This window comes from Chelon labrosus, assembly GCF_963514085.1.
Source record: "Chelon labrosus genome assembly, chromosome: 5".
Classification (NCBI taxonomy): domain Eukaryota; kingdom Metazoa; phylum Chordata; class Actinopteri; order Mugiliformes; family Mugilidae; genus Chelon; species Chelon labrosus.
The window spans coordinates 15,784,429-15,812,048 of NC_140341.1; the positions used below are offsets into that span (position 1 = coordinate 15,784,429).

Sequence of the window (27,620 nt, forward strand, 5' to 3'; positions counted from 1 at the left end):
GAGATGCAGGTTGTAATCTTGATTGGCAGATCAACTTCGTGGACGATAATCCAGTCACTTCTACTGTATGCGCAACGGAGGACTTTGCGCGCAGGACAGGAATGCTTCAGGATAAAGTTGTCCATCATGAGCAACCAGTGAAACTTCTTGGTGAGGAGGGTTGAGGGGGGGGGGGGGGGGGTGAGGAGGGGGCAGGCTGAGAGAGCTCCGTCCTCCCATCTGTAATCCTCTCTGCGGTGACGTCAGCCAGACTCTCTCCGGAGGGACGCAGCGTTGAGCGTTTGTGCAGCCAGGCGGCCAGTGTGCATCCCAGGACGCAACATCAGTGTAGCTGGGGCTCAACTTTCGTCTCATCTCTAAACCTCGGACGCTTTGGGAAAGTTACAAAACGAAAATGGGTAAGTTTGTTTGTTTGTTTGTTTTACCAACAAATGTCGGTCTGACAGACGCGTTGCAAATCTCCGTGATGCGATTCACGCTCGGCTCCAACTTTCACGGGGGGCGCGCCGATTGTTTTAAAGTGAACACATAGGGCGAACTTTTCTGAGAGCTTGCGTCGCAGAAAGCAGGCTGCTTACCTGACCCGGTTTCACGAGAGTGGGCATTAGAGCAGTCCTCTGAAGCAACTGGAGGAAAGCGATTAGAGAGATTATGGGGATTCCTGCAGTCATCTCTGTGCGAGTCTGCGGAGGTGTTAAGTGCAGATCAACTTGGTGCTGCCTTCACTGCCTCGATCCTCAGAGCCGAGCTATTGTGATAAACTATTTGATCAAAACTTCTTGTGAGTCGGCCGCACCCTTTATCATCCAACAGTGATTATTTATTGATCTGCAGCACTGTCTGATTAAAGTTTGATAGGATTGCCAGAAAGATAACAGGTTGCATTTGCATTTTTTTTTTCTTGCTTAAAAAAAACCCCCAACTGATTTATAGTTACTGGAAGCATATTTGCTGGCTGAATCCTGCATGCCTGCGTGTGTCATCCCAGAGCTTGTAATAATTGCCATGTGAAGGGTTGAGCTGTCCCATCTTTAAATGAGTCCCAAGTGTTGGCCATCTGTGCTCTCAACCTGCGGGGCTTGAGGAATGAAGCGCCCATACTTTGGGAGGTTTAGTAACTTCTCACTCAACTTTTGAGACTGAAACTGCCAACTTTGACTCCCAGCTCCTCTCATCTTGCACGGGAATACAACAGTGAAACAGTGAAAATGGCATCGGTTGGTTTCAACAGTGGCAATTCTACAATTTACAGACACTGATTTGGGCAGCATTTAACAGCTTGCGTTGTTTGCCACGACGCAGCTGAGGCCCGGGGAAGAACACTGTGTGAGAATGTGTATCAGTGCTCATTAATTCGCTCTGAAGCTCTCACAGAAGCGCCTTTGTGCTCCTAATTTGGGGCTGCTCCTTTGTGAGACTTCAGTGGCTCTTAATGTAGAGAGAGAGAAGTTCACTGAATTGCAAGTTTCATAGCGGATGCCCTGTGAACTAATTCCCCACAGACCCTCATTCACTGTCTCATAGAGGATATTACTCTGCATGGCAATCAACCTTTGTGCATTGTCCACTTTCTAAGGCTTCTATTTTATATTCAAATAGTCTCTGTGGCCCTTTCAGGAAAGTAGTATAGCCTGTTGTGTGCATGAGGGGATTCATTTAGAGACTTGCTGTAAAGGTCTCGGTTCTTTCTTTTTTCTTTTTTTGTTACAGAGAATTCACGCTGCTGTGCTTGTGGTTTGCCGTTTCATGTGAAACAGAAAAATTGATTCATTTATCAGAGCCCAAACTAAACAGGATGTCACGAAGCTGATTGTGTGCGGGGCCGCTGCGGCGAAAGATGTCGTCCAGAGGCTGTGCAACTTGCGTCTGATTCGATTTCACGGTGACCTTCACCTCTGCGTGTTTTTCGGAGAGATTCTCCTCCGTTTTTGTCCCCCAAATGATTTAACAGCGCACTGGCCTGCGCGGAAGACGTGGGAGGATGACTGGGCCTCGGTCCACTGAACTCAGTTCGGAGGGAGACAGCATTTTCCACAAATATCTTGTTAAGTTCTTTGTGTTAGATCTGCGACAATTACCCAGAGACCTGTGTTTGGTTTCCATTCGCCCTTCAAGTAAAAACATCTGAAGAGAGCGTGCTGGCCTGAAGATAATCATTTTCTTTCTTGCATGTGATGACCATACACCATTACTCATTTAAGCACAAAAAGCCTGACACGTTACTGCACTGCACTGGAATCTTAGTAGTTTCTATTTGCTGCAGATTGTAGCCTTTAAGCTGCAGGGAACAAAGTGTCAAACAAAAATGAAGCTAAATATATATTTAGGTTTCACTAAAGAGAGATGTTTAGAACAGTTCAGTGTGGAATGATCTTGAGCGGCTTTAATTCGATTATCTGCTTAACATTTATGACGGCAGATTCAGATAATCAAATACAGCAAATTATGGACATGACTATGAACACTGTGTCTGTTCTTCCAGAGGCCAAAAAAAAAGGAGGGGCTGTTTTTCCTTATGGAAACTTGTGAACCTCCTAGCCAGACAGTTTTGTATTCGCCGTGGTGGTCTTGTGGAAAAGGTCACCAAAGGCTGGATGCAAACCAGTTCCAAATGTTACATCACATTTTTCTGCGTAATTTGGGAAAATGAGAGATAATCACAGCTGACAGTTTTCGAATGTGTCCGCGGCTCAGCTGGTACTGACTCACGGTTTGCTGGTGTACATGGTACCATCAGCAGCTTCATGATTATTGTGAACATTTTACGACTGCATTAAATCTGATCCGTTGTCAGTGACCGACAAAGGAAGAGTCGTGCCTCTGCGTCTCTGAGGTGTTGGCTGCCTCGTGCTCCTAAATTCCTGCTCCATCTGCGCTAGGATGTCTGGAAAGAGTCTGATTGCGCATAAGCAGTGATCGCTGTGACAGATTTCATGCGCCGAACTGTATGTGCTGTGACCCCAGCATCCTGAATCCGAGGAGAGGAAAGACGCATGACGGCTAATGCTGTGCCAGCAGATGTGTTTTTGCACTCTTTGGAATCAACAACTCGTCAAGTCATGGCAGCTGAATAACAAGAGGGCCAGATCATTTTTTTTGTCCCCTACTTTTAGTTGACTCGTGGTCATTCTGCTCAGAGGCAAACCTCAGGTCTTTTCGTCTGTTCCCAAGATATGCTGAGAAAAACAAAAGACATGCGGGAATGAGTCACTGCGGAGATGTTCAAAGGGAGCTGAGGGCCAAATTGGGACCCTGCTGTTTTGTGTTTGGGCGTGTAAATCAAAAAGTTGCCTCGTTAATTCCAAAAATATGTCTTCCTTGAATCCGGGACTGAAATGCGGTCCGGTCCGTGTAAAGAAAGTGCTAACCTTTTACGACTCATCCCACATTTTTATGTAACCATCAGTGATTCCTCAATTGCCTTTCGGCTTCGCTTTGCAATCATTAATTACAGTGAACATCCTCCATAATGAGGCGGTCGCTGTCATAGTAACATGATTTCTGGGCTTACTTCCATTTGGCATAGCATGCGACCGAGCATCTTCGGTAATTGAACATCAGATGAGGGCCATACAGTGCTTTTACAGTTCTAAAAAAGAAACCGCTTCAGTTCAATCAGGACTCCATCCTCTTCCTGCACCACTTTGTTTCCTCTGAAACTTCCCTCCTCGCTCTCTCTCTGGGCTTTCTGCTTTTCTACTCATCTTTGCTGCAGCCCTCTCCAGCCAGGTCTGCCCGAGCAGTCGCGTTAATTTGTTGAGCTAATAACTCCTCTGACAACAAAGACGGCCATTGAGCATTGTGACCTGAAATGATAGGGAAAGAAGCTCTTGAGTGGGGAGGCTCGTTCAAGCCGTCACTTTTCCTAAAAGCGTATTCACAGCTGAACAGAAGGGATGCAAGTGTGTGTGTTTGTCAGGATAGTTACAGATCTACATGACAGAAACAAGATGGCGTTATATCTAATAATACTCCCTATATGTAGAAAAAAACACACATAATCTGGCCTCTATCCTATCTGCAAACACATGTGATTATGGCAAATACAGTGTTTAAGTCAGCGATTGTATGCGGGGCTCAGGGGTCGTATTTGCCAGTGGAGTAGCAATCTGCATCAGTGTTTTGTTCACAGTCAGATGATTGTTCCAGAAGGCCTGTGGGGAAATAAAGGGTCGGGGAAAGCAACATTGCATGAACATTTACTCATTCAGGCGTTCGGCCCCACTGCGGTATTTTCTGCTATCAACAGTGAACCATATCACTGCACTCTGGGTCACCACAATTTCTCCTACCCCCTCCAAAAAAATGCCTTTCCGTTGATACTTTTTCTCTGTGTCACATGAGCAGGGCATATAGATTAAATAGTCAATAATGTTGTCCCAGGGTGACCAGTTTTCTTTGCCTGCCTCGTGTAAGCGAGTAAATAGATCACAACAGCGTGTAGTGTTAAAAAACAACTGATTACAGTGATGAAATCATGTCTGCAGGATAAGAGCCAGGGGGGGGGGGGATAGCCTTGGGTCGACCACTAGGGTTCAATTTTGGAGCTTTCTGCAGGACTCGAAGGTAGCGCACGAGGAAGAGTTGCCAAAACAGACTTGTGCAAAAAAAAAATGCAGGGTTGTTAACTGAAAAGGTTGAAACTAACTCAAGTTTTGCCAGACAGAAGCTCTCAAAGGCATCGATCTGTTGCTGAGTGGGCTGACTGGATTGTATTTCAGGTGTCATCAGTAACCAAGTAGAAGGCAAGTACTTGCTGGCAAGTAGAAGGTCCAGATTTGGGGGCCAGCATTTCTCTTCAGAAACTTATAGGAGCTGGCACTGATTATACTTTTTTGATATATTTCTACGTCTACAAGTTGAGGAAGTGTGGGAGCTAAGCCAATGCGTGATTTCTGCCTAGTTCAAGTATGGTTTCTGAGTTTGTAAAAGCCATTTAAGAGCTTGGTGTGACCACAGTTCAGATGTAAAACGACTTAGGTGAACTGGGAAGAAATAAAGGGGCCTCCAGATAATTTCCCCGTTAAGATCATCTGTCAGGAGTGAGGGTCGAATGCATCGCTCTGCTTTTCAGCTTCGAGAGTCTATAGGTATTGAGCTGTTGGCTGCGTGCCCACTGAGCGTATTCAACCCTCCACAGATAGGTCTTTGTCCCTCAGTGCTTTTACGCAGCTGCTAAACAACCGTAAGACAAAGGCATCTGGGGTACCCCAGAGCACCAATGAGAAATGTTCACCATATGAGGAGTCGTGCCAGACAGCCTGGGACCACTGGGATGCAGCCAAACGCTACGCTTGGGATGAATTAAGTAGGAATTTAAATGAATACTCATGTAACCCCTCATGACTGTCTCTGTGCGTCTGCACAATGTGTGAAATCCTATTTAAGATTCTCAAAGTTTTCTGTAATTACACTGATAGAAAAGTAAATGTAGTGACGCCTCAAAGCTTGTTGTGTTGCTCATCTGAGTTCGGGAAATGCACATGACTCGTCTTTGCTCGTGTTGTCGTGATGCAGAGCCACATGTGACGGTTAGAGGACTCATTCTCCACTGCCCGGAATCATTTTCCCCGACCAAGAAATAAGCTTTCCAAATGAGAGTTTGCATTGTCTGCTTATTATCCTCTGGAGAGAAGCTTGATAGACAGGAAGAGGCACTTCTGCCAAGCAGATGAAAATCAGCAATAGCCGAGTTTTTATAAGGCGACAGCTGCAGGAAACCCAATAGCTCGGGGAGAATGTTAGGGGAGGCTGTTTGCCTCGCGGACACAGACTGTTTGGGGGTTTGAGAAGATGGATTTCAGTTTGACAGAATATTATGTACTGGATCAAATATATAACTGAGCAGTTTAGTAATGTGTGATGCGTTTACCATTTGCACATTTCTATGTTATACAGGGGAAACACACCAGCTACAGCAGCGTTAGGCGAGAGGAACTCCCAGATGTTTCTGTCTGAAAAACAGCTTGACCTCGTAACCACACGCGGACCAGAAAAGAGATCAGTTAGCAGTATGAATATTATAGCCACACCACTGAGAGGTCTCTTAAGTCGTCTTAGCTTTTGGCCCCTACTGAATGGGAAAACAATACTGTAACAATAGACTGACCACAGCTGAAAATGGATAAGTGAAGGAGTGTCAAGAAGAGTGTACACAGCAAGCTCTCTGCAACTGAAGACGTGACCCGGTGTATGAAAAATATTTTCTGTTGTCACTGTAATGAATTCATGACCCTGATGACTGCATATCTGCAAAAAGTAAAGATTCATGGCGTCGTCTTTGACAGCAAGTCAACCAGGTAAAATTATGCAGATGATTTTTAATATAGCTCAAGAGTCAAATGGCTCTGCCCTTGTAAACACAACATTACAGAGGTGAAAAGAGAAGCGCGAAATGAGCGTGGGGTTTGCGTGTGAAGTATGCGTCATCTATTTCCATCTAAGGAGACACAATTCTCCCTGATGGTGCGTGCACAGCATACATCCAGCGAGAATGTCAATGTTTAGACACCGATAACGACGTGGAGACCGCATCATATCAGATGGTGCCATAAATGGATTCTACTTTGCACAGTAGAGGCTTTGTAATGTCCATTTTGATGCACTGGATATTACATTCTCTGCTGTTGGAGAAGTGCCTATCACTGCTTAAAGCAATAAAGTAATGGATTGACCCACTCACAGAGGTCAGCCAGGGTGGAGTATATACCAATCACTAGAGAGATTAGCCTCCATGCTTTTCCTGCGATGCCCTGCATTTGCCAATTACCTGTTAAGCACTTTGTCCACGTCACGAATCTGAGGGACAAACACAGCGCTGCAGGGGGGGAGTGTCAGGTTCAGGTTACGATCAACTCTCACGTCCTTCCAGGATTCAGGATGCGGGGCTTTGAGACACACGGGAGGAGGCTTGCGCAACAATGGCATTAAAGTGATCTCCGTGTTCTGTTGTCATAGCGCTGACGGCGAATCCTGACACAGAGGGGTCTGACCGGCTGAAAGGAGGAGGCTCCATCTAATGAGGGTTGGGGGGAACAGAACTGGGAGGAGGGTTTGAAAAGGGTAAAGTCTAGGGTCAGGGGTGAGAGGTTGGCAGCGTGAGGCAGAGGACAATAGGACCGGCGGGAGTAAATGGGGAGAAAGAGATCCCAGCAGCTGGGGGAGACACATGGGAGGGTGGGGGATGTTCATGGGAAGATTAGCTGGAGAGTCTCGTCTGCTGTCTCCGTGTCTCTGCGCTTCATTATGTCTCTATTGTGTGTGTGTGTTCACATGCTTGTGCACTGCGCAACAAGTAGGAAAATGAAAGTCTCCACTCGCCGTGTTGTTTCACATTCAAGCAGCTGGAGTGTGAGAACGTTTGAGTTGCGGAGATCCTCAAGAGTGTTTAACATAAAGCTGAAAAACCTGTTACGCCCCCTGACATGAAATAAGCCGCTACATTTTCCTTATAGATAGCACATTTGTGTGCCAGATTTTATGTGCTGCGACATTTTGCACCGGACATCTCAAAAGATTTTTCGTTTGTCAAAAAATGAACCTTCTTGTTAATTGTCTCCGAAGTTTGTTTTTCAGGTTTTATGTCGGTCTCAAGGCAACTAGTCAGTAATTTATAATAACTGCAGCGTCCTCACAAGCTTTTCACTTCTTAACATTTTATGGGAACATCTGTTGTGCAAGATAAAACCAATAATCTACTAATTTCCAGACAAAATTGCTGTCCACTCACTCAAGTAACAGAAAAGGCAACTCGGTGGACTCTGTGTTGAGCTAAATATAAAAACGCTTACAGCGATAGCCATTGTATTTAAAGGATTAGCACCCCCGAGGAAAGTCCTTTAGGATTTCATTTTAATCTCAGTGCAGTTTAAAGGCCCGTCATACATTCAATGTGGCTGTGGGAGATGTTTGGTGTAAAGGTGACCGTGAGGTGGCTCCTAGTTTGCAGTTAGAGGTGTTCTTGTGAGGGCAGTGAGAAAGACAGAAGAGCGAGAAATGAAATCAAATTAGAGGGACGGCTACACTTTAGAAGTTCATGAAGAAGAACCTGAAAGCAGCTAGAATTGTAGTAACCTCCCTACAGAGTATTTCAGCGCTCTGTTTTGCTGTTGTTCCCAGCCCTAGCAAGTTGCTATGTTCAGCAAAAGCTTACTGAATTCCAGGCTTCAAACTACAGACACAAAAAGTTAATCTTAGCTAGTGAACATCTAGCAGCTAAACAAAAAGCAAATCGGCTGGTGGAGACCAAAAGTGGAGCAAATATGGGCCTATTTCGTAACATTTTACCAATTTGGGCGAATTTTATTTATTATATAAAGCTCTCTGGCACGGCGACACTAAACTGCTAATGCTAGCATGGCTTCATCTCGGCTAATGCATTTTTCCATTTCAGCTGACAGGTAATAATATGTCAGTGTCGCGTGAAACGACTTCTTTCAGTCGCTCCCAAGTGTCCAAAAGAATGAGCCGCTTTCACTTTGATGGCAAAATGATAGCGTGTCATCTCGGTGTAGAGCGGCACAGCAGTAGCACAGCGGGCGGCTGAACGGCGTTGTTATCCCCTCATCTGAAATAATGGAGCGTATTACACCGCTAGGTTTTCTAAAAAGTTTTCGGGGTAGTCTGATTGCTCTCTGCTTCTTGGCAAAGGAGGTTATTATGGAGCATTATTCTAACTGGATAATGGAGAGGCGTCTTCTTGCTGTACCTCTCGTTGTTTGATTGGTGCCGTAAGCATGGCAGACCGCAAAGACAGCGGAGCCGCTTCCAGACCAGAGGCATCATTAAAATATTTGGTGCACCCTGAAAGAAAAACAATTTCACAAAGACCTTTACTTTTCTATAAAATGTCACTCTGTGGCCTGTGTAGGGGGGTGTTGGGGCACATCTACTATAACTACTGCTTCTTCTTACTCTCTCTTACACTCTCTTGCAGGTTTATGTTTCCCTTTCCTGGCACTGATTTACTCTTTTGACTCCAGACTGAAATTATGAAATTCTTCAGGCTCTGCCTTCGGGTTTTAATAAATGAATTGTCTTCTGTCCGGCCAAGTCATGATCACAGCATCCAAGGTACTGTAAGCTAGACGGCCTGGATAATACGAAGCATCTGTGCCTGTTACCCTCCCCTCAGCACACGTAGGCCAAAACCACAGTGGCTGTGGAGGTGCCAGAGAGTCAGGGTTGTGAAGTCATTTTTAGAGGAAAAAACATGGCTGCCAGGCATCCATGAGTGAGCGTTGCTTCCCGTCCAGACCTAACACGATAGTAACACAAACATGCAATTAGAGAAGTGCTGACTCAGATACCCTGGGCATTGTTTGGTGAAACACACGCACTAACACTGGAGAGAAAGGTTTAATCTGGAAATTGTTCAATGGCGCAGACACATAAAACACATGAAATATGTCTCTATTAAAGTGGTTGAAACATGAATAGCAATGTTGAATTTTTGCGTCCACGCTGCAAGAAGTTTAAACGTATTTGAGCGGCTGTCCTCTGGCGGTGAAATTCCTTAGCAGGAGGAACAATGCACTGGTCCATGAGAGGGTATTTTGCACCGCAAATGGATGCAGGAGGTTGGTTTTAAGATTCTGCCTGTGAGGTTGGATAATGGTTGGCTAGCTAGAGAGACGTGGTCTTGTGTTTGTAAGGTCCAAAAATTAAACTTCAACAACATCTGGTTTCATTTAAAGCTACCAATCAGTGTTTAAAATCAGACAGCAGGGAATCTTTGATTTCCAGAGTTGGTGCTGAAAGGAGTTTTGGATTGGTGGTCAGATCATTATATATAAAGATGGCTGATGGGATGTTGTCATGTTGGCAGTGCCTGAACTGAACTTAAAGTGGTTAAGCCTGCATAACTTTAAGGTTTAGTACAATTCTAATGGGTGATTTATGTAAACATTCAGATCTCCTGATTGCCGCCTTTAGCTATAGAGACCAAAACTGTTGTTGCACCAGGTTGTAAACATGTTTATTTTTGCTGTAAAGTTGCATATTTTAACATGGGAGTCTATGGTGACTGACTCTCTTTTGGAGCCAGCCTCTAGTGGCCATTTGAGGAACTGCAGCGCGTTGCCTTCATTTTTCAGCCCTGCAATTAGCCTCTGCTCCGGCAGCATTTATGACACTGACAAGCTCCAGAATTACGATCATTTGCGATGAAAGCAAAACATTCAAGTTCAAGTTCAAAGAGAAGATTGAAAACCCCTTTATATAAGCGTGACACCGTGAAAAGAATTTAGTGCCTTTTAACCTTTACTCTGCTCGGAGACTGAGTGTATTAGAGTTTCCTCTGATTTCTCTTTTTTCTATAATGTACACAACGAGGCTGGAAGAAAGAAAAAAGAAGATATTTTTCTTGGTTTATGGCTTTTTGACAGAGCCAAAGGGAAGCACGAGGCTCATTATAAGTCAGCCCACTGTGGTTTTCCCTCTCACTCTCCACATGTTTTACTATAATGAATGAGGATGGCTAGAATATTCGTTCTTTCCATATAAGAGGGGTAGCATACAACCCAGAATCATATATTTTTTCAGTGGGTTTTTTTAATCCTTATATGGCAGTAATAGATGTACTTTTAGGGTGAGTTGGAGACTGATATTTCCATCTATTGTTTGTTCATTTCTCAACAAATCCTACACCGAGCAGTTCAGCAAAAGTCACAGAGAATGTGTAAAGCTTCTGTACTGATTTGGAGAGGGAAATGGGTCAGCAAACACATGAATGGATCCGTATAATGGGTTTGTTGTACACCAATCAATAATTTGGGTTCATGCCAAACATGAAGGCAGACATGCGGAGCAGATCGACCGATGCGTTAAAAAGTAGGTCAGTAATACCACTACAGTACGAAGGAATGAACCTCTCTGGCTGCAACAAATCACCAAAGCTATGTTTGCAAGAATCTCAAGCTCCAAGACACGGAAAGTTATTTTCCATGACTGCTTCAAAATACTCAAATAATCAGTGCGCCTCCCGCTTTTGGCTTCTTTCTCCCTTCCATCAGACATTGACCTTCACTGTGAGTCACCTCTCTCTCGTGGTCCGCTCTGCGCACCCATTTGGCTTCAGCGGCCGTCCTCTGTTCCAATGTAGCGAGCCTGCTTTCTCAGGCTGTTAGTGGGCGTGAGTGGTGCTTGGGTCTGTGGTCACGGACCCGGTTCCCTGAGAACTAATTCCTCGGTGCGAGCCAGGCAGGGTGCAGGTCTTCACGGGTGACTGATCACTGAGGAGCGTACAGGGCCCCCAGTCTCACAGCGTGAAAGGTTGACCCACAATGAAGCCTCCTTCATTTGTGTGGGCTTCATCATCATTCAGATTGTGTCCTCAAGTAGGGGAGTGGCGCTGTCTCAACGCTGAGTCTGAGCGTGAAGCACTCAGGCTTTGACTCCTACGTTCTCATGATTATTCCCACAGCCACTCAGCCTGTCAGAAGTTTTGGTAAAGCCGGAGACCAATCAGTCTTTGTTCATTGGGTTCATTTCTTTACATACTCTTTTGCCATTAAATTGATATTTAAGCTTCACCAATGAACATTTAATTTCACGTTTCAACACATCCCACGGATGTTTAGCGCTAGTATTGCGCCACCACTCAGCCCTATAGCTAATTTTACCCCTTGTGGTATTGAAATAAAAGAATTCCATGTGGTCCAATGGCACTTTCCCCATAGACCACATCTGTAACAAACATCTGTAAACAAAACACTAGACGTTCCCAGTTTCTGGTTTTGACTTTTGTCACAGCACTCAATCACCCATATGCAATGGATGACTTTCCACATAAAGCTCATAACGGACTACTTCATTAACTTCATGCTGCAGTATAAATCGGATCTCAATGTTTACGTACACCAAAAAAAGAAGATTAAAAAGATTAAAAAAGCAAAGCAAATGTTAAATTTTACTAGCTCGATCTCAAGGCCTAAAACATTTGTTTATTCACAGGAGACATGTGAAATTATTTTCCTCCAAAAGCACTTTTTTTTTTCTTCTCTGTACTAGGACTGAATATATTAAAAAAGCCTGGTCACATGTTTTGAATTTCCTCTCACACGATGCAGTAAACATTTTGTTGTCCGTAGTCTCTTAAAGGTTTGCAGATGGTTCACAGGATTGCGTCTGATTCTGGTATAACATGAAGCGGCCTGTGCGGTTCGCTTTGATACATTTAGTCCTGTGCATAATTGACCTCGTTTGACGCTTCACTTCGGCTCCTGGTAAGTTGGAAACTTAGAAGTGCAGCTACCTCCGAATCAGCTGTAAACACGCATATACAAACAGCCATCACTTCCACTTATGAGCTAAAGTCCCAGACTCACACAAGCGGGATGTCAGCTCCTCTGGCTTTTACAGGGCTGACGGTAAAGAAGCTTGAAGATTAGTGCGGCATTTGTTGTTGTGGGATCCCCGCTAAGTTCACTTCCCTGACCCCTGAGGCTCCCCTCCCCTGCTGATCCCCCTCCTCTCTGAGATCTCGTATCCGTGAGAAGACCCCACTCCAGCTCCCCTCCAGCAGGGCCCCCCCTCCTCCTTGTCTGAAAGGCCTTCCACTCATTAGCATGCCCCTGGGGCTCCTCAGCCTGCTGTTGCCAAACAAACACAGCCAAGATCTTCTTCCCTGCCTCTCTCTCTCTCTCTCTCTCTCTCTCTCTCTCTCTCTCTCTCTCTCTGTATGTTTCTTTGGTCATCTCTCATCGTCTCTCTTCCGATCTCTCTGTTATTTCCAACAAGTTGTTACTCATCACCCTCCTAGCCCTTAGTTACCCCTCATTTGTCCTTCACCCCTCTCACATGCTACACGTTTCTGCCCATTCGATTTACCGATGCTGCTTCCTGTGTTTTCTGCATCAGCCCAGAGGACGCCGTGCCTCCCCCTTTCGGAAATGTAGCCATGCCTTTCTTTTTTTCTTTCGCATGTCCTATTTATGATTTAGAAACCACCAGATGGAGGGGAGACAGCGGTCAGAGGTTGCTAATGTATGCTGCAGGAGCAGAAGGCATATGGTGCAAATCACAAGATGAAGGGCTCACATTATTCTACACCACAAACCTGACAGCACATGCACACACCCCCTCTCTGGGACCGTGGTCAGATGGGAAGTAGACAAAGGTGATTGTGTGCCTACATGGTTTCAGTGGTTTTCAGCTACAACTAAAGTAAAGGTCCCTGCTTTCCAGTTCTCACCGTGAAGCTTTCTCTAGATTGCCATTCATGGTGCTACTTGAGTTCCTGAGACGGGGATGCCTGATAGGAGGAGAGTGTGTTTAGTGCATCAAGGGGAGGATTTGTGTGTCATTCGGAGGGCAATTTAATTTGACTACCTGGAAAGTTAATCTCAAAATAATTAGTGCAAACAGAATGGATATCTGCTCACAATAAGCTCAACATATTTCCTGCTGGCAAGATCTCTGGATCTCGGAAAGGAACACATACAGTGGAGTGGTTCCTTCGTGAGACAAACCGAGATGAAAAGAGCGAACGTGGCTGCGAGAGTGAGAGAGAGAGAGAGAGAGAGAGAGAGAGAGAGAGAGAGAGAGAGAAAAGTGAGCAAAAGAGGGAGCAAGAGAGGAGAGAGTAACGAGGAGAAAGGAAGGGAGAATTTGCTGAAAGAAAGCATTTTTGCTGAATGGAAGAAAAACAACCATGGAAACTCCATCAGAAGAAAACCAAGACCAGAGGCAGGACAAAAGAGGTACCGATGAGCGCTTACAAAGACCTAGTTCAGTTCTTTTCACTGCTGTGTTTACTGGGGTTTTAACCTTCTCCAGCCTGCTTGGTTTCATTCCACACAATAGTTGGGCAGATTTTGCTCAGTGGGGAATTTTCAGATGTCAGAACAGCATCCTTGTTTTAACGTCCGTACGAACAAAACTGTTGATTTCATTCGCAAATCATGCATCACTACCTGTGCACAACTGGCACCGCTGTCATGCGTCAACTGTGTTTTGTCTTCTGTACGTTGCCTGTGTTTCATGATCTAATTAGTTTAAGGCTGTGGGACGCTTTCAGCAGACCTCACTCCTGCAGCAGGAGGGATGTCACATTGCCGCTGGTCATCATCGTGGTGGTGTCACTTTTAAGGACAATGAGCCTGTTGCAGAGTCAACAGCCGATCAGTCAAACCTCGGGGTGCGTTTCGGTTGTTCTTTCACAGGGGACCGATGATTAATGAGGTGGATTAGAGGAGGGGGCAAAGACAAAGATAAATGAAGCGGTATCACAAATAGACAGCCATGAGCGGTGTGTGCACCACAGAGAGATTGCTATTAACTTGCTCAGCCCATTCTTCCAGGAATCAGCACGACTCCTTACATTTTCTATGGCTCTTTGTCCCCGAACATCTATACCATCTAAAATATTTTAACATTCAAAAGAACATTTCACCCAAGCAAGTTGTAGAGTAATGTATAGCGATGTAATGTATTTTTCTGGAAAAGACGTAAAACAAACGTTGAAACCAATTGCTTATCCTCACATTTTGATGAATAACTCAAAATAGCTGACCTAAAGAAATAATTACAGGAATCAGTAGATTTCCTGTCCCTGATATTACGTTAAATGTCAAGTTTATAAAATTCAGTGGACTCTATTGATAGGAATTGAGTATAATTTACTTAATTATGTGTTTGTTGGTCTATAAACATCTAAAAATAAGAATCCTCGTGTTTATGCTGAATCCTTTATATATATATATAAAGAGTGAGGGGGTCATTTTCTACTGTGTCATTTTGCAGTGTAGTGTCTCTATGGTTTGGCAGAATGGATAAATAAAACACTTTATCTATAGAGTTACTTTAGCATGTTTGGACGCTAGAAAGGGGAAGGTTCGTCATGGGGTATTCAAATGGTTGTAATCTGCTAAATCACCATTAGGTGGCACTTAATCCTACGCACTGGACCTTTAATGTAATAAAATCTCCTTCTATGGGTTTTCTGCTTTATCTGCATGCCACGGCTCGTGACATGAACTACTTATTGCTCGTGACACCTCTACTCAATACTTGGAACATTTTTTGCTGGACCACTTATATTAGATTTCAATGCAACATGTATTGTTTGTAATGAATAGCTTGGTAATCACAATGTTGTACAACTATTAAGTGCTAAAACATTTTGTTTATTTCGCTCTCAGCCACAAGCCACTTAATAACATCTCCCACTGTGTTTTCATTCTTTCTTTCTTGGAAATTGTATGAAGAGATTTGGGCGTCCACTGTATATGACATTGTCTTATTAATAGAGCCGACTCGACTATTACTCTTCCGTTGTTTACTAAATAGCGTAGGAGCCATGTTCCTTATTCTTCTCGTCCCCTAATGCCCAATAATGAGCCATTACAACCATCAGTGCCTCTTACAGTGATTAAATGTATACTGTAAACATCCCTCAGCCCATCTACACAGCCACGGGTGAGCTGCTGTCAACGGCTAGAAGCTGGCTGTAAGTGTCTCGTTAGATAAGTAAACAGTTGGACCACTTTTGATAAATTTGCAGGCTAAGATCTCCCTATTCTCCTGAGCGTTGCTATTATAGCCATTATAGCATTTCTAAGTATCGCCCCTCTCAGTGGAGAGTGTGGAAAATGAGACTCTCTCATAAATGGTGCTTTGGCAGCCTGCGCCAGTGGAGCAACAAACAACAACACTTAGTATTAGCTGTAAACAAACACATCTGCAAGCAATGAGGCTAGATTTTAGATTGGCACTGGATGGTGTTTTTAATGGAGCTGGAAGCCAGATTGTTGTTCAGGACCCGGGGAGGAAATTGAAGAGTTGCAAAGTCTTCATCGTAAACTGAGTGTGTATGCTTATTTGTGTGCGAGCGTGGTTTGTGTATCATTTATACATACCTCTCTATGTACATATGATCCCGTGGAGTTTGTGTGTGTTTGAGTTGCACATAATTCTTTGTTTGGGTAGGTGTCTGTGTTTCTGTCTGGTCCGGACATCAAATTGAACAGTTTTCTTTTGGAATACCTCACGCTCGCTTGATCACATCTTGCTGGTATTTCTCTATGCAATCAAGGACAGTTTTTCGCTTTCCAGTGAACCTCCCCCCTCAGCTGTTGGGAGGTTTCAGTTATGGTGATGACAGGCCGTGTTTACATGATGGCTGTAGTTGAGGGACCGGAGGGTAGTGATGAAGCAGGGCCAGCTGCAGAGGTTACTGATGATGCGTAGCACAAGCAAACTCTGGGTGGATGCCTGGGCTGAGTAACCTGTTTGGAGACACCGTGGGGGCAACATTTGCTGTTGGGGCCTTTGTTGCTTCCTGTAGAGTGCATGGTAGACTCCATTATATAGCATTTTGCAGACAAACCAAGAAACAAATGGTTATGTTATTGGTCTAAAAAATGAAAGCAAAAGACAAAAGTGCCAAAAAAAAAGTTCTTCAAATTGCCACATGAGGCTGGCTCCAAAAGTGTGTCAATCCCCGTAGATCCCCATGTAAATGTGTGCAGTCTGGTCTCGATTGCAAATCCCAGGCGTCCTTATTAATGTATAAGGGCGTGGCAAATTTGAGTGAAGGGTGGGTGCCATCACGGGTAGATGTCTGCCTAGGTGTCAGCCACCAGCCACATTTCGCCCAGAAGCCAGGCGGGGTCAGGGACTGCCTCTAGGTGATGTCACCAAGGATTTGTCCACCTTTACACAGTGTGGTAGTTTGATGAAACTGATAAAGTCTGTCCTTTCAAGTCTAGGCACAGCCAGGGATCTTTCTCTCTCTTCTCGTTTACATGTGTCGTCTCAAGTTACTGCTGGCTATCAAATAAAGGAGTAAAATGTTCAAAACATGTGTTTTTGGACCTCTGAAGGTTTGCCGCCCAGAAGCAGTCGCCCACTTCACCCAATTTGTGATCCAGTATTACGGTGACTCATTCTAATTTCCTTGATGTCTCCGTCAGGCTGTGCCTCTGTCTCGCTTGCCTCCGTCTGACGTCGGCCTTAGTGAGCCATCTCATTCACACACTGATGGATTTGGGATGCTTTGACAAACAGGATCCTCCTGGAGTGTGAAGAGCCTGCTATGGCCCATTGTGGCTACGCTGTGTTCAGTGCTGGCGGGGGCACACAGGATGGAGCTCAGTGGTGGGCTTGTCTTGGGCCTCCAGCCTGTGGGCCGGAAGAGCTGGGCCTTGGTTCGCTGCTATTCTGAATGGCCCCTGAGAGTCCAGTGTGATGGACAGTCTGGGGCTGTACACAGTGGCTCTTTGTATCAGGCCTTTTTGGACTCTCTCTCTCTCTCTCTCTGTTTTTTTTCTGTCTCCCTCACACAGTGTCTCACTCTCAGACATGTACACTTTTTCTCACACAAGCGTCTTTTTTCTCCCTCTCTCCTCGTGATCCCGATGTGGCAAATCTAGCTTCTGCTGTAAGGCCAGATATTGTCATTCCAAACAGTCGCTAACTTGTCTGTCTCTTTCTCTCACCCCCTTTTATTTTTTTTTCATCTCATCGCTCCTCCTTTCATTCACGTAGCGCACAAGGGGATGGAGAATGGAGTGTCTTGAAGGAGTTGGTGTTCTAGTCGAGAGTATTAGTCAGGGAGCATGTGAGAGTCATCAAAGGGGAAAGGGACCAACATGATTTTCATTTATGGTGCTCCACTCAGACTAATTCAGCGGGATCCATTTACTACATGCTTGTTGTTTAGAGAGTCACCAGCTCCTACTGCTACCCCCCGTGGAGGACGAGGATTGGACCCAAAGTATGTACTGTAACATCCTGTATACTCTGAAATCCCACACTGACCACTCAGACAACGGCAGTCTGCTCTCAAATAAACACGACACTATTCTCTTTAAAGTTTTGTGTTGTCCATTCATCTATCAAAAAGTGGACTTTTAAACACAAAAGTGTTGACCTGGCCTCCAAATTCACTAGATCCCAAACTGATCAAGCATCTGTGGGATGCACTGGAACAAGCCTGATCCACAGAGGCCCCTCCCCTCAACCCGTAGGACCCAGAGCCCCCCCCACTAACAACATCCTGTTGCCAGACACCACAGGACACCCTCAGAAGGCCCATGTCCATTCTCTGATGAGTCACAACTGTTTTGGAGGCACAAGGGAGACCTACGCAATACTAGGAAGTCATAATGTTATGCCTGATCGGAGTAGATAGGACATGGTGTCCTAGGCGCATTTTCTGTTTGACGCCTCCTATTTCTACCATCTTAAAATATCTTTTGCTGCTTTTTCAGGGTCTTTTTTTTTCTCTATTCCCGTCACCAGCTGTCGCACCCTTGAGACAGTATAGCCCTGCTAACAAAATGTGTCAAAGGTTTGCTTTGGCAAATGAAGGGCAGCCCCGCAATTGGCTGCCGCAGACGACGAGAAAGCTACATCACCGTCTGTCTTTGTTGCAGACACCGGGAGCTCTCTGGCGTGTCTGAGCCCTGTTACCAAAACTTCTCAATCTTTGACTGAGGCCCTACAGAATAGTGCTGCTGTTGTTGCCAAGAGCTGAACCATATCAGAGTCAAGGTTGTTTCAGTCGGAGCCGTACTAACTCGACACATGACTAGTCCAGCTGTGAAAATACCACTGTGGATTTATTGTGTTATTAAGCATAACACCCACAAGCGACTCAAGGTTTGTGCACTGACAGAGACAGAGAGAGAGAGAGAGAGAGAGATGTCTAACCAACACGCTCAAAAGAAACTCACACTTGCACAACGGAAACTAATCAAACTGCCTTATCGATGGGAGAAGTTTCAAACATAATGTACATTTTCTTCTTTTCTTTCGCATTGCAAGTGAGTCCGACTGTCTCTGTTAAAAACTGGATGAGAGGGATGCAACGCGCACAAAGTTTTACAGCATTTGACGTATTACATGCATTTGCAGTGGCTCAATGTGCCAGCGCCTCTGTTTTATTCCTCGTCATATTAGACGTCCTCATATGGGTTCAGACAAGTCGTTGTCAGATGTAGTAAAATTCAAGCGGTAAAGGCTGTCATGAGGATGCCATGCTATCAAGTGGTGAACCATTGGTTTTTAAATAGCTGATCTACTGGGAGCAGTCACGCATTTCACAGCAATCTTTTTTCTTTTTCTTTTTTTTTATTGGGCAATGGTGCTGATTTTCCACCATGACATTTCAAACGCTAATAACTACTGCTACTGCCTCTGTCGATTTTTGCTCCTCTTTAATTTGGTTATAGATATAAAACCCAACCACACTTTTCATATGGAAACACTTCCCTCCGGGACGGTAAACTTAATCCCTCACAAAGTGTGGCGTGTGGCTGTGGAAACGGTCTAGAAATGGCGAGAGTAAATTGATTTTGGATCAGAGCTGCGTACCTGACAGTGCCATCTACATCTACAAGAGCAGCTCCTTCTTCAAATGGACTGTATTTACTTTGCAGCTGGGCTCAATATCCTGCGGAGCTCTGTGATCTGACTCCCAGCAACCCACTCTCTCCCTATCCGACATGCTCATCTGAGAAATGTGGGCTGCGGTGGAAGTCAGCGACTCTGCTGTGGGCACGCTCATTGAGTTGTGGTTAACATGCTGCCATGGCAACTCCCTATTCACTCACTGTGGGACGCAAATGTTTTCATCTCCCCGCGCTACACAAACAGTCAGCACCACCTGACTGCAAAAGCATTGGCTCAGAGGCAGTGTGTCTACTTTAACTTCCTTTGTCACGGCTAAGAGAACAAACAGAGATGAACTTTTAGGGCAAGCGAGTAGAGTTTCTTCTTGCTTTTCTTCAAAACGCAAAGTTGTGTGGAACCAAGATTTCCATATTTCAAGCAGATCCGAGCAACGTCAACATTTCTCTGGAGGTCTGTATATGGGCACCTGACATCAAAGTCCAATATTAATTGTTCATGTAGCTCTGTTTTGGTCTCCACCAACTTCCGAAAGAAGTCTGGTCGTCTGTGTTCATCAGTTAGTTTGTACATCTCAATGCTTTGCCAATAGTGTGCCATTGATTCATCCCGGCTTCTTGTTGCTTAAAATAGCTGCCCGCTGACAACTGTCCGTACACATTTAATGTAAAACTACTGATTTGCAGCAGCTTTAAATCCTTGGGTTGCGGGGCGACAGCTGGCATACATGTGGGATTTCGAACACAGACAGACATTGATCTGCACGTCCTATGACTCTATAACACCCTGACAGACACATGTGGATCTGATTGGAAGCACACTGCAGCTCGTTTGCATCCATCCACAGACGGCGCATTGTGGCGGCTGGCTCCGTTTCGCAAGGCATAAGAACACACTGGATGAGACAGAGCCATCTGGGTCACTTCATTTCCCTCATGGTTAGCTGCCACTGATTTCCATTACGGTTTGGCAGACACCAATTGTTCTGACCTGCTGGACGGCCATTAGTGCCCTTTAAGTGCAGTTGATGAATTGTCAAATGAAACAGCACGAGGCGGTGAAGAATGAACAACCTCAGTGGCACACAGCGAGCTGTTCTGTTCCCGCGGGGACTTTATTGTACGTTGTGCAAGTTTTGACAGGAAGCACGACGCACCAAGCGTGACCACAGACAAATTTTGTGAAAGCTGTTTTGAACAGACACGTCGGCTGCGTCTGCATTGTTTCCTTTGCAGCATTTGGAAAAGTTGCATTGTTGAATAGTTGCAAAAGTATTGTGGTGGACTGGTGATCTGTCCAGGGCGTGTCCTGCCTCTTGCCCAATGTGCGCTGGGACAGGCTTTGTGGACGAATGGATGATTTAAGACCTTATTATCACATTAAGAGATTGTTTTCTGTTCTAAAAATGAAACGCGGTTCCCTGTATGAAACTGGGCTCATGTCGACATCAAGTAAAAGCATTTGGTATGAAATTACGTCAACTGACAAAGCCTCTGACATACTTGTTTCTTTTTTTTTTTTTCCCCCACACAGGTTGCTTTGAGTGCTGCATCAAATGTTTAGGCGGCGTGCCCTATGCGTCCCTGGTGGCCACCATCCTCTGCTTCTCTGGCGTTGCCCTGTTCTGTGGATGTGGCCACGTGGCTCTCACTGGAACTGTGACCATCCTGGAAACCCACTTCTCCAAGGTCACCAGTGATCATGCCATGCTGACTGATGTGTAAGTGACCTCATGCTCTTAGCGCGTGCCGCATGGCTGCCTGTAATGACGCAAAGGGTCTGATAAACAGAGAAAACCGATAAGAAAGACTTCTCAGGAAATGGGGATTATTTCAAATATTGCCTCTTTAACGTCATACTGGGATCTATTACACCATAAGCTCATTCAAAAATGTGTTCTTACATAACCATCCCGGTGAAGACAAGTCCAAACTGAAGACGGATAACTCCTCTAATAAGGTTAACTTTATGTAAGCTATTCTTAGCTGACAATGCCTCCCACGTTCACCTCATCCCTGGGAACAGTCCTAATACGGACTTTTTTTTTTTTTTAACCATCCTTCATCCATTAGTCCAGACAATAAAAGAGGGCCGACACAGGGGTTGCACATGTGTTTTATGTTGGGGGTGGATTTGAAGTGCACTGTTTAATTTAAGATGTCCACAGAGGGCGGCCTGTCTGTTGGTGGATAAATTCCAGAGACGTACATCACCTGTTTTCTCCACATTTGGGCTTAGCGTCTCTCTTTACGTCCCAGAGAAGCGTGGACACAATCACAACCATGTGTTTATGCTTTACCATCCCTGGTTACTCGTGTTTTACACATCGCGTGCAATTGAGTGTCTTGCTTCTGTTATATCAGAAAATTTAAAGTGTTAAATTGAACTTGCACTTTTAACTTTTTAGTATCTTTACATGTGCAATTAAGTGTATGTATATATGACAATTTTTTTTACAGAATACAGCTGATGCAGTATGTCATCTACGGCATCGCTTCGTTTTTCTTCCTGTACGGGATCATTCTGCTTGCCGAGGGCTTCTACACAACCAGCGCAGTCAAGGAGCTGCACAGCGAGTTCAAGACCACCATCTGCGGACGCTGCATCAGTGGAATGGTATGTTAAAACAACCGCACTCCTGAGTCCAATCTGACTTTTAAACGGTGCGTGCTAAACATAGGTTCTCTGACACGTGATTAATACATACAATGCACGCCAGGTGATGAATCTCCTTATAGGAATGATGCGTACTAAGTTGGTTGCCTGTTCTGTGTTCGCAGTTCGTGTTCCTCACATACATCCTGGGCGTGGCCTGGCTCGGCGTGTTCGGCTTCTCCGCCGTGCCCGTCTTCCTCTTCTACAACATGTGGTCCACCTGTGCTACCATGAAGTCTCCCATAGCCAACCTCACAAACATTGACTCCATCTGCGTGGATGTTCGCCAGTATGGTAAGAGAACGGCACTTTGTCTTGTTCGGCATCGTTTGCTTTGAGGTCACACTTCTTGTCAGAGCACGTACTCGACACTAGACCCAATGCGATACTCTAAACTTGGGGGGGTCCCAAAATTTGAAACACTGGCTTTCTCTTGAGAGCCCATCACCTGTTGCATATCTTCTAATCGTGACTATTTCAGCAAAATCCTCAAAGGGTAAAATTGTCCAGTAATTCACAAGTGAAAGACGAAAGTGATTCTCACATGAACCCACAGGTTGAGAAATGAGATTTTAGATAGCTGTATGATCCTTACAGATGCTACACAGCAACGGAAGAGGGAGTCATTAAAAGAAGAATGATCACTATTGATGCAGCAGAGGCCAAGACATGTTGACTTTTAATACCAGTCCCTAAAAGCACTGGATCGTACATTTCACAGCCTTCCTGTTTTCATATGCCCAGTTTGCACTGCAGACTTTTCATTATAATTTGAAGTTCCCAGGCCCAAGCTAAGATAACCTTGACAACACTGTCAGCGTTTTGTCAGACTGCAGAAAGCCAATGAGGAGAATACACAGATTTTTTCACAGGCTGCATGATGATTGCGATGATAGAGGGATCCTCATGTGTGAAATCCGCGATGTGCCCATTTGAATCTTTGAAAAAATTCACTGTGCACATTTTGCACCCAGAAGGAAACCGCTGGGTGCAAAAATAAACCTTTGTATTTCATGGTTACAGGAATTATCCCATGGAATGCCACTCCAGGCAAGGCCTGTGGATCTACGCTAGGCGATATCTGCAACACCAGTGAGGTAAGATCCTCTTTTCACGCGATATCAAATCAGAAGGATGCATGGCATTCAGGAAGGCATATATTTTTTTTTTTTAAACTAAAGAATAATTACTGTTGCTTGTCTTTTTTCAGTTCTACCTGTCCTACCACCTGTACATCGTAGCATGCGCCGGGGCAGGAGCCACTGTGATCGCTCTGGTAAGCTTCCCCTCCAGTCTCTCCATCCTCTCCCTTTAGTCCATCTTTGCACGGTTTGTATCAGCAGATCATGTGTCAAGCGCTCCTCTTCTCATTCACCATATGGTTTATGTAACCGCGCCAAGGACGACGACACATAGGCTTTTGCTCAGCGCCAGTTCCATTTGCTGTTTACCATCTGCTTAGCTGCACTTGGCCCTGGTTTTAATTTAAGGACGGGTGGAACAGCGTGCAGTCTGGGCTTCGTGAATTTGGATTTTTTTTTAGAAACAGAAGTGTTTATTTATTAAATCTTGGGTCACTGGCATGTGCTCTTACCACCTTTTCTGTTCTCTTCCACCAGCTGATCTACATGATGGCTACCACTTATAACTTTGCTGTTTTGAAGTTTAAGAGTCGAGAAGACTGCTGCACTAAGTTTTAAACTGTTTTTAAGAGCACAAGCGCGGCAGTTGAGCCTGTGCCGAGTAGAGGCAGTTGCCACTGACAAGAAACGAACTAAAAAAAATGAAAAACCTGAGAATAGAAAAAAAAAAAAAATCAACTTCTCTATTAGTAATCACATGACGTGTAAATAGCTGATTGTATGCTTCTTTTAGCATTTGCTATCCAGGGATATTGATTGTCTTCAGAGTGGGGTGGCGTTTAGTTGACTGGTTTGTTCTGCTTTCCTTGGCACTCACTTCTAGAAAATATGTCACCACGAAGTTTTAAAGAAAATGTGCACAGCTAGAAATCCACAATAGTGTTATTTATATTCGTAACGTGTGAAGCTGGCGTTGGGCTGCGCAACGGCATCGACTGCATGACTTATTTAGAGAAGAAAAAAGAAACAACAAACACATGTACGCATACAGCATGCAGTACTTCACCTTGCATAAGCTGACTACAGTCAGAGCTGAAATTGATTTGTGCACACAATTGTAAAATATAAAAAAAAATAAAATGATACGTGCAAGTTGTCAAACTCGATTTTAAAATTGATCTAAATTGGCATGCTACGGTCTGCAACGTCTGACATGGACAGCACCGAGCTCTGAGAGTAGTCTATTTGGACATTTGATGACACAGCCTTAATGTTATCGATTGCCTGATTAGCAGTTCTGGTGCGGATGAACTGTAAAAAGATTTGCAATAGCGGCAGAGCAGCTGTAGCCAAGTGCCTTGTCTGTATATTTTTTCGGCTCATTTGCCTTTTTCATACCAACCTGTGAAACACACGAAACCTTCAGTATTATTATTATTATTTGTTTTTTTAATTACAATTTAGATTCTAAACTGAACTAAAAACCTTTTATCAACTGTATTACGCTGACGAGTATTACGCCGACCAGTTGTGTATTATAGATTTCGAAGTAACTGCACACATCTAGTAGAGCACACACGAAGGGTTAGGCCAGTACCAGGGGTATACTTCTGCAAGGGGCCCTACGCCTCGGTTTATTTCCGTGTATTTTATAAATTTCTTTTTTTTTTCTATGAGAGCTGTTGCTAGGTATTGCCTCAGCTGTGAAGTTGATGTTTTGTTTCATACATTTTCCTTTTACTCTTTCTCAAAAGTGCCATTAAAGAGCCATTTGTTTTTATCCTAACACTGAGCCTGCATGCTTACGATATTCAGATTCTTTGATCTGTTTATAGTTACTTATACTCCATATTTCATATATTTAATTTTCTCTTAAGTTTTTTTCCCGACACTGTAGCTTTTACTTTCTATATAAAATAAACAGTCTTTGTTTACAAAAGTATCCCTATCTGGTCTATTTCTTGTAAGTCCTCCAGCGATATATAATACTGAAACGGGTAATGGTATGGATCAGGGTCAGATTCTCAAAATACTCATGCTTTGCATTAACCTCCAGCTTTTACAGCTGCACAAAGCTTGCATGCACAACCTCTGGCTCTCTTCTCTCACTCATCCTCTCGCCCTTAAAAGTGTCATTTCCGTAGTACTGTGCATAGAAAGTTAGTAACTCTTCAGTCAGTAACGTTACAATAACTGTAACAGTGATGTCTTTTTAAATACCGTCTTTTGTCCCGTCCTCCGTTAGGTGGTTTTTAAAAAGCTTAACTTTATGTTTGTGTATGTCCGTGAAGTACTGTAGCTCTGACTCCTGTAGCTTGCTTTGCGTCTTCTGACATGCTCACCGGCCATCCACCTCACCCTTCTCTTCCAGATCCACTTCCTCATGATTCTCTCAGCAAACTGGGCCTACCTTAAGGATGCCAGTCAAATGCATGCCTACCAAGACATCAAAATGAAGGAAGAGCGGGAGCTGCAGGACATCACCTCACGCTCAAAGGAATGCCTCAATTCCTACACATAAGGACTCACACACTCCTCAGTCCACAGAAACAAACACACACGTACAAACAGACAGACAGACATAGACACTGAGGCCAACCACTGTGGCCCCTTTGGACCAAGGCAACGCTAAAATAACCTGCCAACTGCACTGACACTGTGCAGTACTAACAAGGCTCCTAACAAACTAACGCATCAGTGTTGCTTTCTGCACTAACTCACAGTGTTTCAGAACTGCTATGTCAGGGTTTCATGCTGATTTTTTACTTTCCGTCTTCAAGAGGAAAAGACTTCTGATGTTCATCTAACTGTTGATTCTCTCTGGTCTTTTCTTTTTTATAGCCAGTTCTTGCTGGTGATGCTTCAGACATTGCACTATTCTCATAACAATGACTCCTTTGTTTTACAGTCTTTGCTCTGTCTTTCTTGTGTAGTCCATTTTTAACTAGGGAAGGCACAAAGTCATTGCTGTTGTTGTTTTTTTCGCCATTTTTTTTTTTTTTCTCCAGTCGAAATTTACAAGACTTAACTTGTAACGCCTTACAACCCAATCTGATTTTGTGTGTCACGCCGGACTGGCACGAGACCGACGTCAACAAACGACGTCAAAGTAAGGAAACGAACTAAACATAACATGTGCACCAGAAAAAAAAAGCTGTTTATATGCGCTTTTTAAAGCTAGAATCACCAGCGCGTGAGAATTTAACTGAATTGCCATCTCAGTTAGCGTCCATTTCAGTGCTGTTGACTCTAATTTCCATTGCACAGCTACTTAAGTCATTCAGAGCATTAATGGCCTACATTAACACTACCTCAGGTGTGCACTAGAGCCTAACTGGAACAAACACTCCTCCCTTACAAAACTATGGTTTCAAAATGATTAAACGCTGGGTAGAGACGACGTGGACGCGCATTAGGAGTTAGCACAATTTTACAGGTAATGCCATGCGAATAACACGCTTGCTAAATGTGAATGCTGCCAAGACAAACTCAGCGTGTTAGATGTCCTAAAACTTTGGCCCATATGTGTTCATTTAGGCAAATGGAAAAGGAAAATCAACGCTTGCCAATGGATTGATTGCTAATGCCGTTTTTTTTGTTTGTTTCTTAGCGATTGTCTATTTTGATATCTGTATGATCAAAAATGACTTGAGAATTACTACAAAACAAGCATAACTATGTCCCATGTGCATTGTTAAGATCTGAACTCGAGGTGTTAACGGTGTACAGTTATTACAAGTCAGGCTTTTAGTATTTTTTTGCTATTTTTTGACGTTGAAAATCTTTTTTTTTTTAATTTTCTATAAATTGCATCTGTTTTTCATGTGCAATTGTCATAATGTTGACTTAATTACTCGTGTAATCCTTTATGTCTATTAGTTGAGTTACAGTGATAACTTGATGTTTCTTTGTTGCATGAAGACAACTGTTTGAGCAGCGACACACGTGATGTACGGTCATGTATGCTGGCATCAGTAGTAGGCAGTGTTTGCCCGTTTCCTTTTTTTTCCTAACTAAAATTAACCCGTTTTATCTAGCTGATTAGTTATAGATGTTTTTTTTTAGGTTCTTTTAATCTATTCAGAAATATATTATTTTGTTGCCTGGTAGTATACCTGTATTTTCTATGAATGTCAAGGGCTTCCTCGTGACTTTTAATTCAACTTCAAGTAACAATTAGTCACAATTCCAGTCATTTAAACAACTGAATGAGAATATAAATGGTAAATTTAGCCAAAGTGTGAATGCCAGGGTGACTTGAGACCAGTGTATTAAATGGTATCTGTGAAGATGCGAGGCCGGAGTGTCCGAGCAGAAAGGTGACAGGTGTACGTGGCGCTAATGTACATCCCGTCTCGTCTTTGTATGTTGTGTTTCCTCTTGAATGAACCAAAAAGTGAAGAGAAGGCTATCTATCAATCACCAGGAGGACAGCAATCAATCAGCAACCATCTTGTCTGACTGGAGACCCCTTTATGACACGACCTGGCCTGTTGACTGTTTTTAAGAAAATAAATAAAAAATACAAAT

At 44.0% G+C, this 27,620-nt stretch overlaps 1 protein-coding gene across 2 annotated transcripts; it reads left to right on the forward strand.

The window, feature by feature from the left end:
• Positions 1–265: 265 nt before the first annotated feature.
• Positions 266–27,602, forward strand: gpm6bb (glycoprotein M6Bb). Of its 2 annotated transcripts, none has more exons than XM_084545366.1 (7): positions 266–398; positions 20,887–21,073; positions 21,813–21,969; positions 22,134–22,302; positions 23,032–23,105; positions 23,219–23,284; positions 25,462–27,602. In XM_084545366.1, exons 1-7 carry the CDS (start codon positions 395–397, stop codon positions 25,609–25,611), a joined length of 807 nt encoding a protein of 268 aa, XP_084401492.1. In that variant the 5' UTR covers positions 266–394; the 3' UTR covers positions 25,612–27,602. The 2 variants fall into 2 exon arrangements, with proteins under 2 accessions (XP_084401492.1, XP_084401493.1); XM_084545367.1 differs by lacking the exon at positions 25,462–27,602 and adding an exon at positions 23,628–25,440.
• Positions 27,603–27,620: the final 18 nt, after the last annotated feature.

Coding starts and splice junctions, on each gene's coding strand:
- gpm6bb (XM_084545366.1), top strand. Junction 22,303..23,031: donor CGTGGATGTTCGCCAGTATG/GTAAGAGAACGG, acceptor TCATGGTTACAG/GAATTATCCCATGGAATGCC. Junction 23,106..23,218: donor ATATCTGCAACACCAGTGAG/GTAAGATCCTCT, acceptor GTCTTTTTTCAG/TTCTACCTGTCCTACCACCT.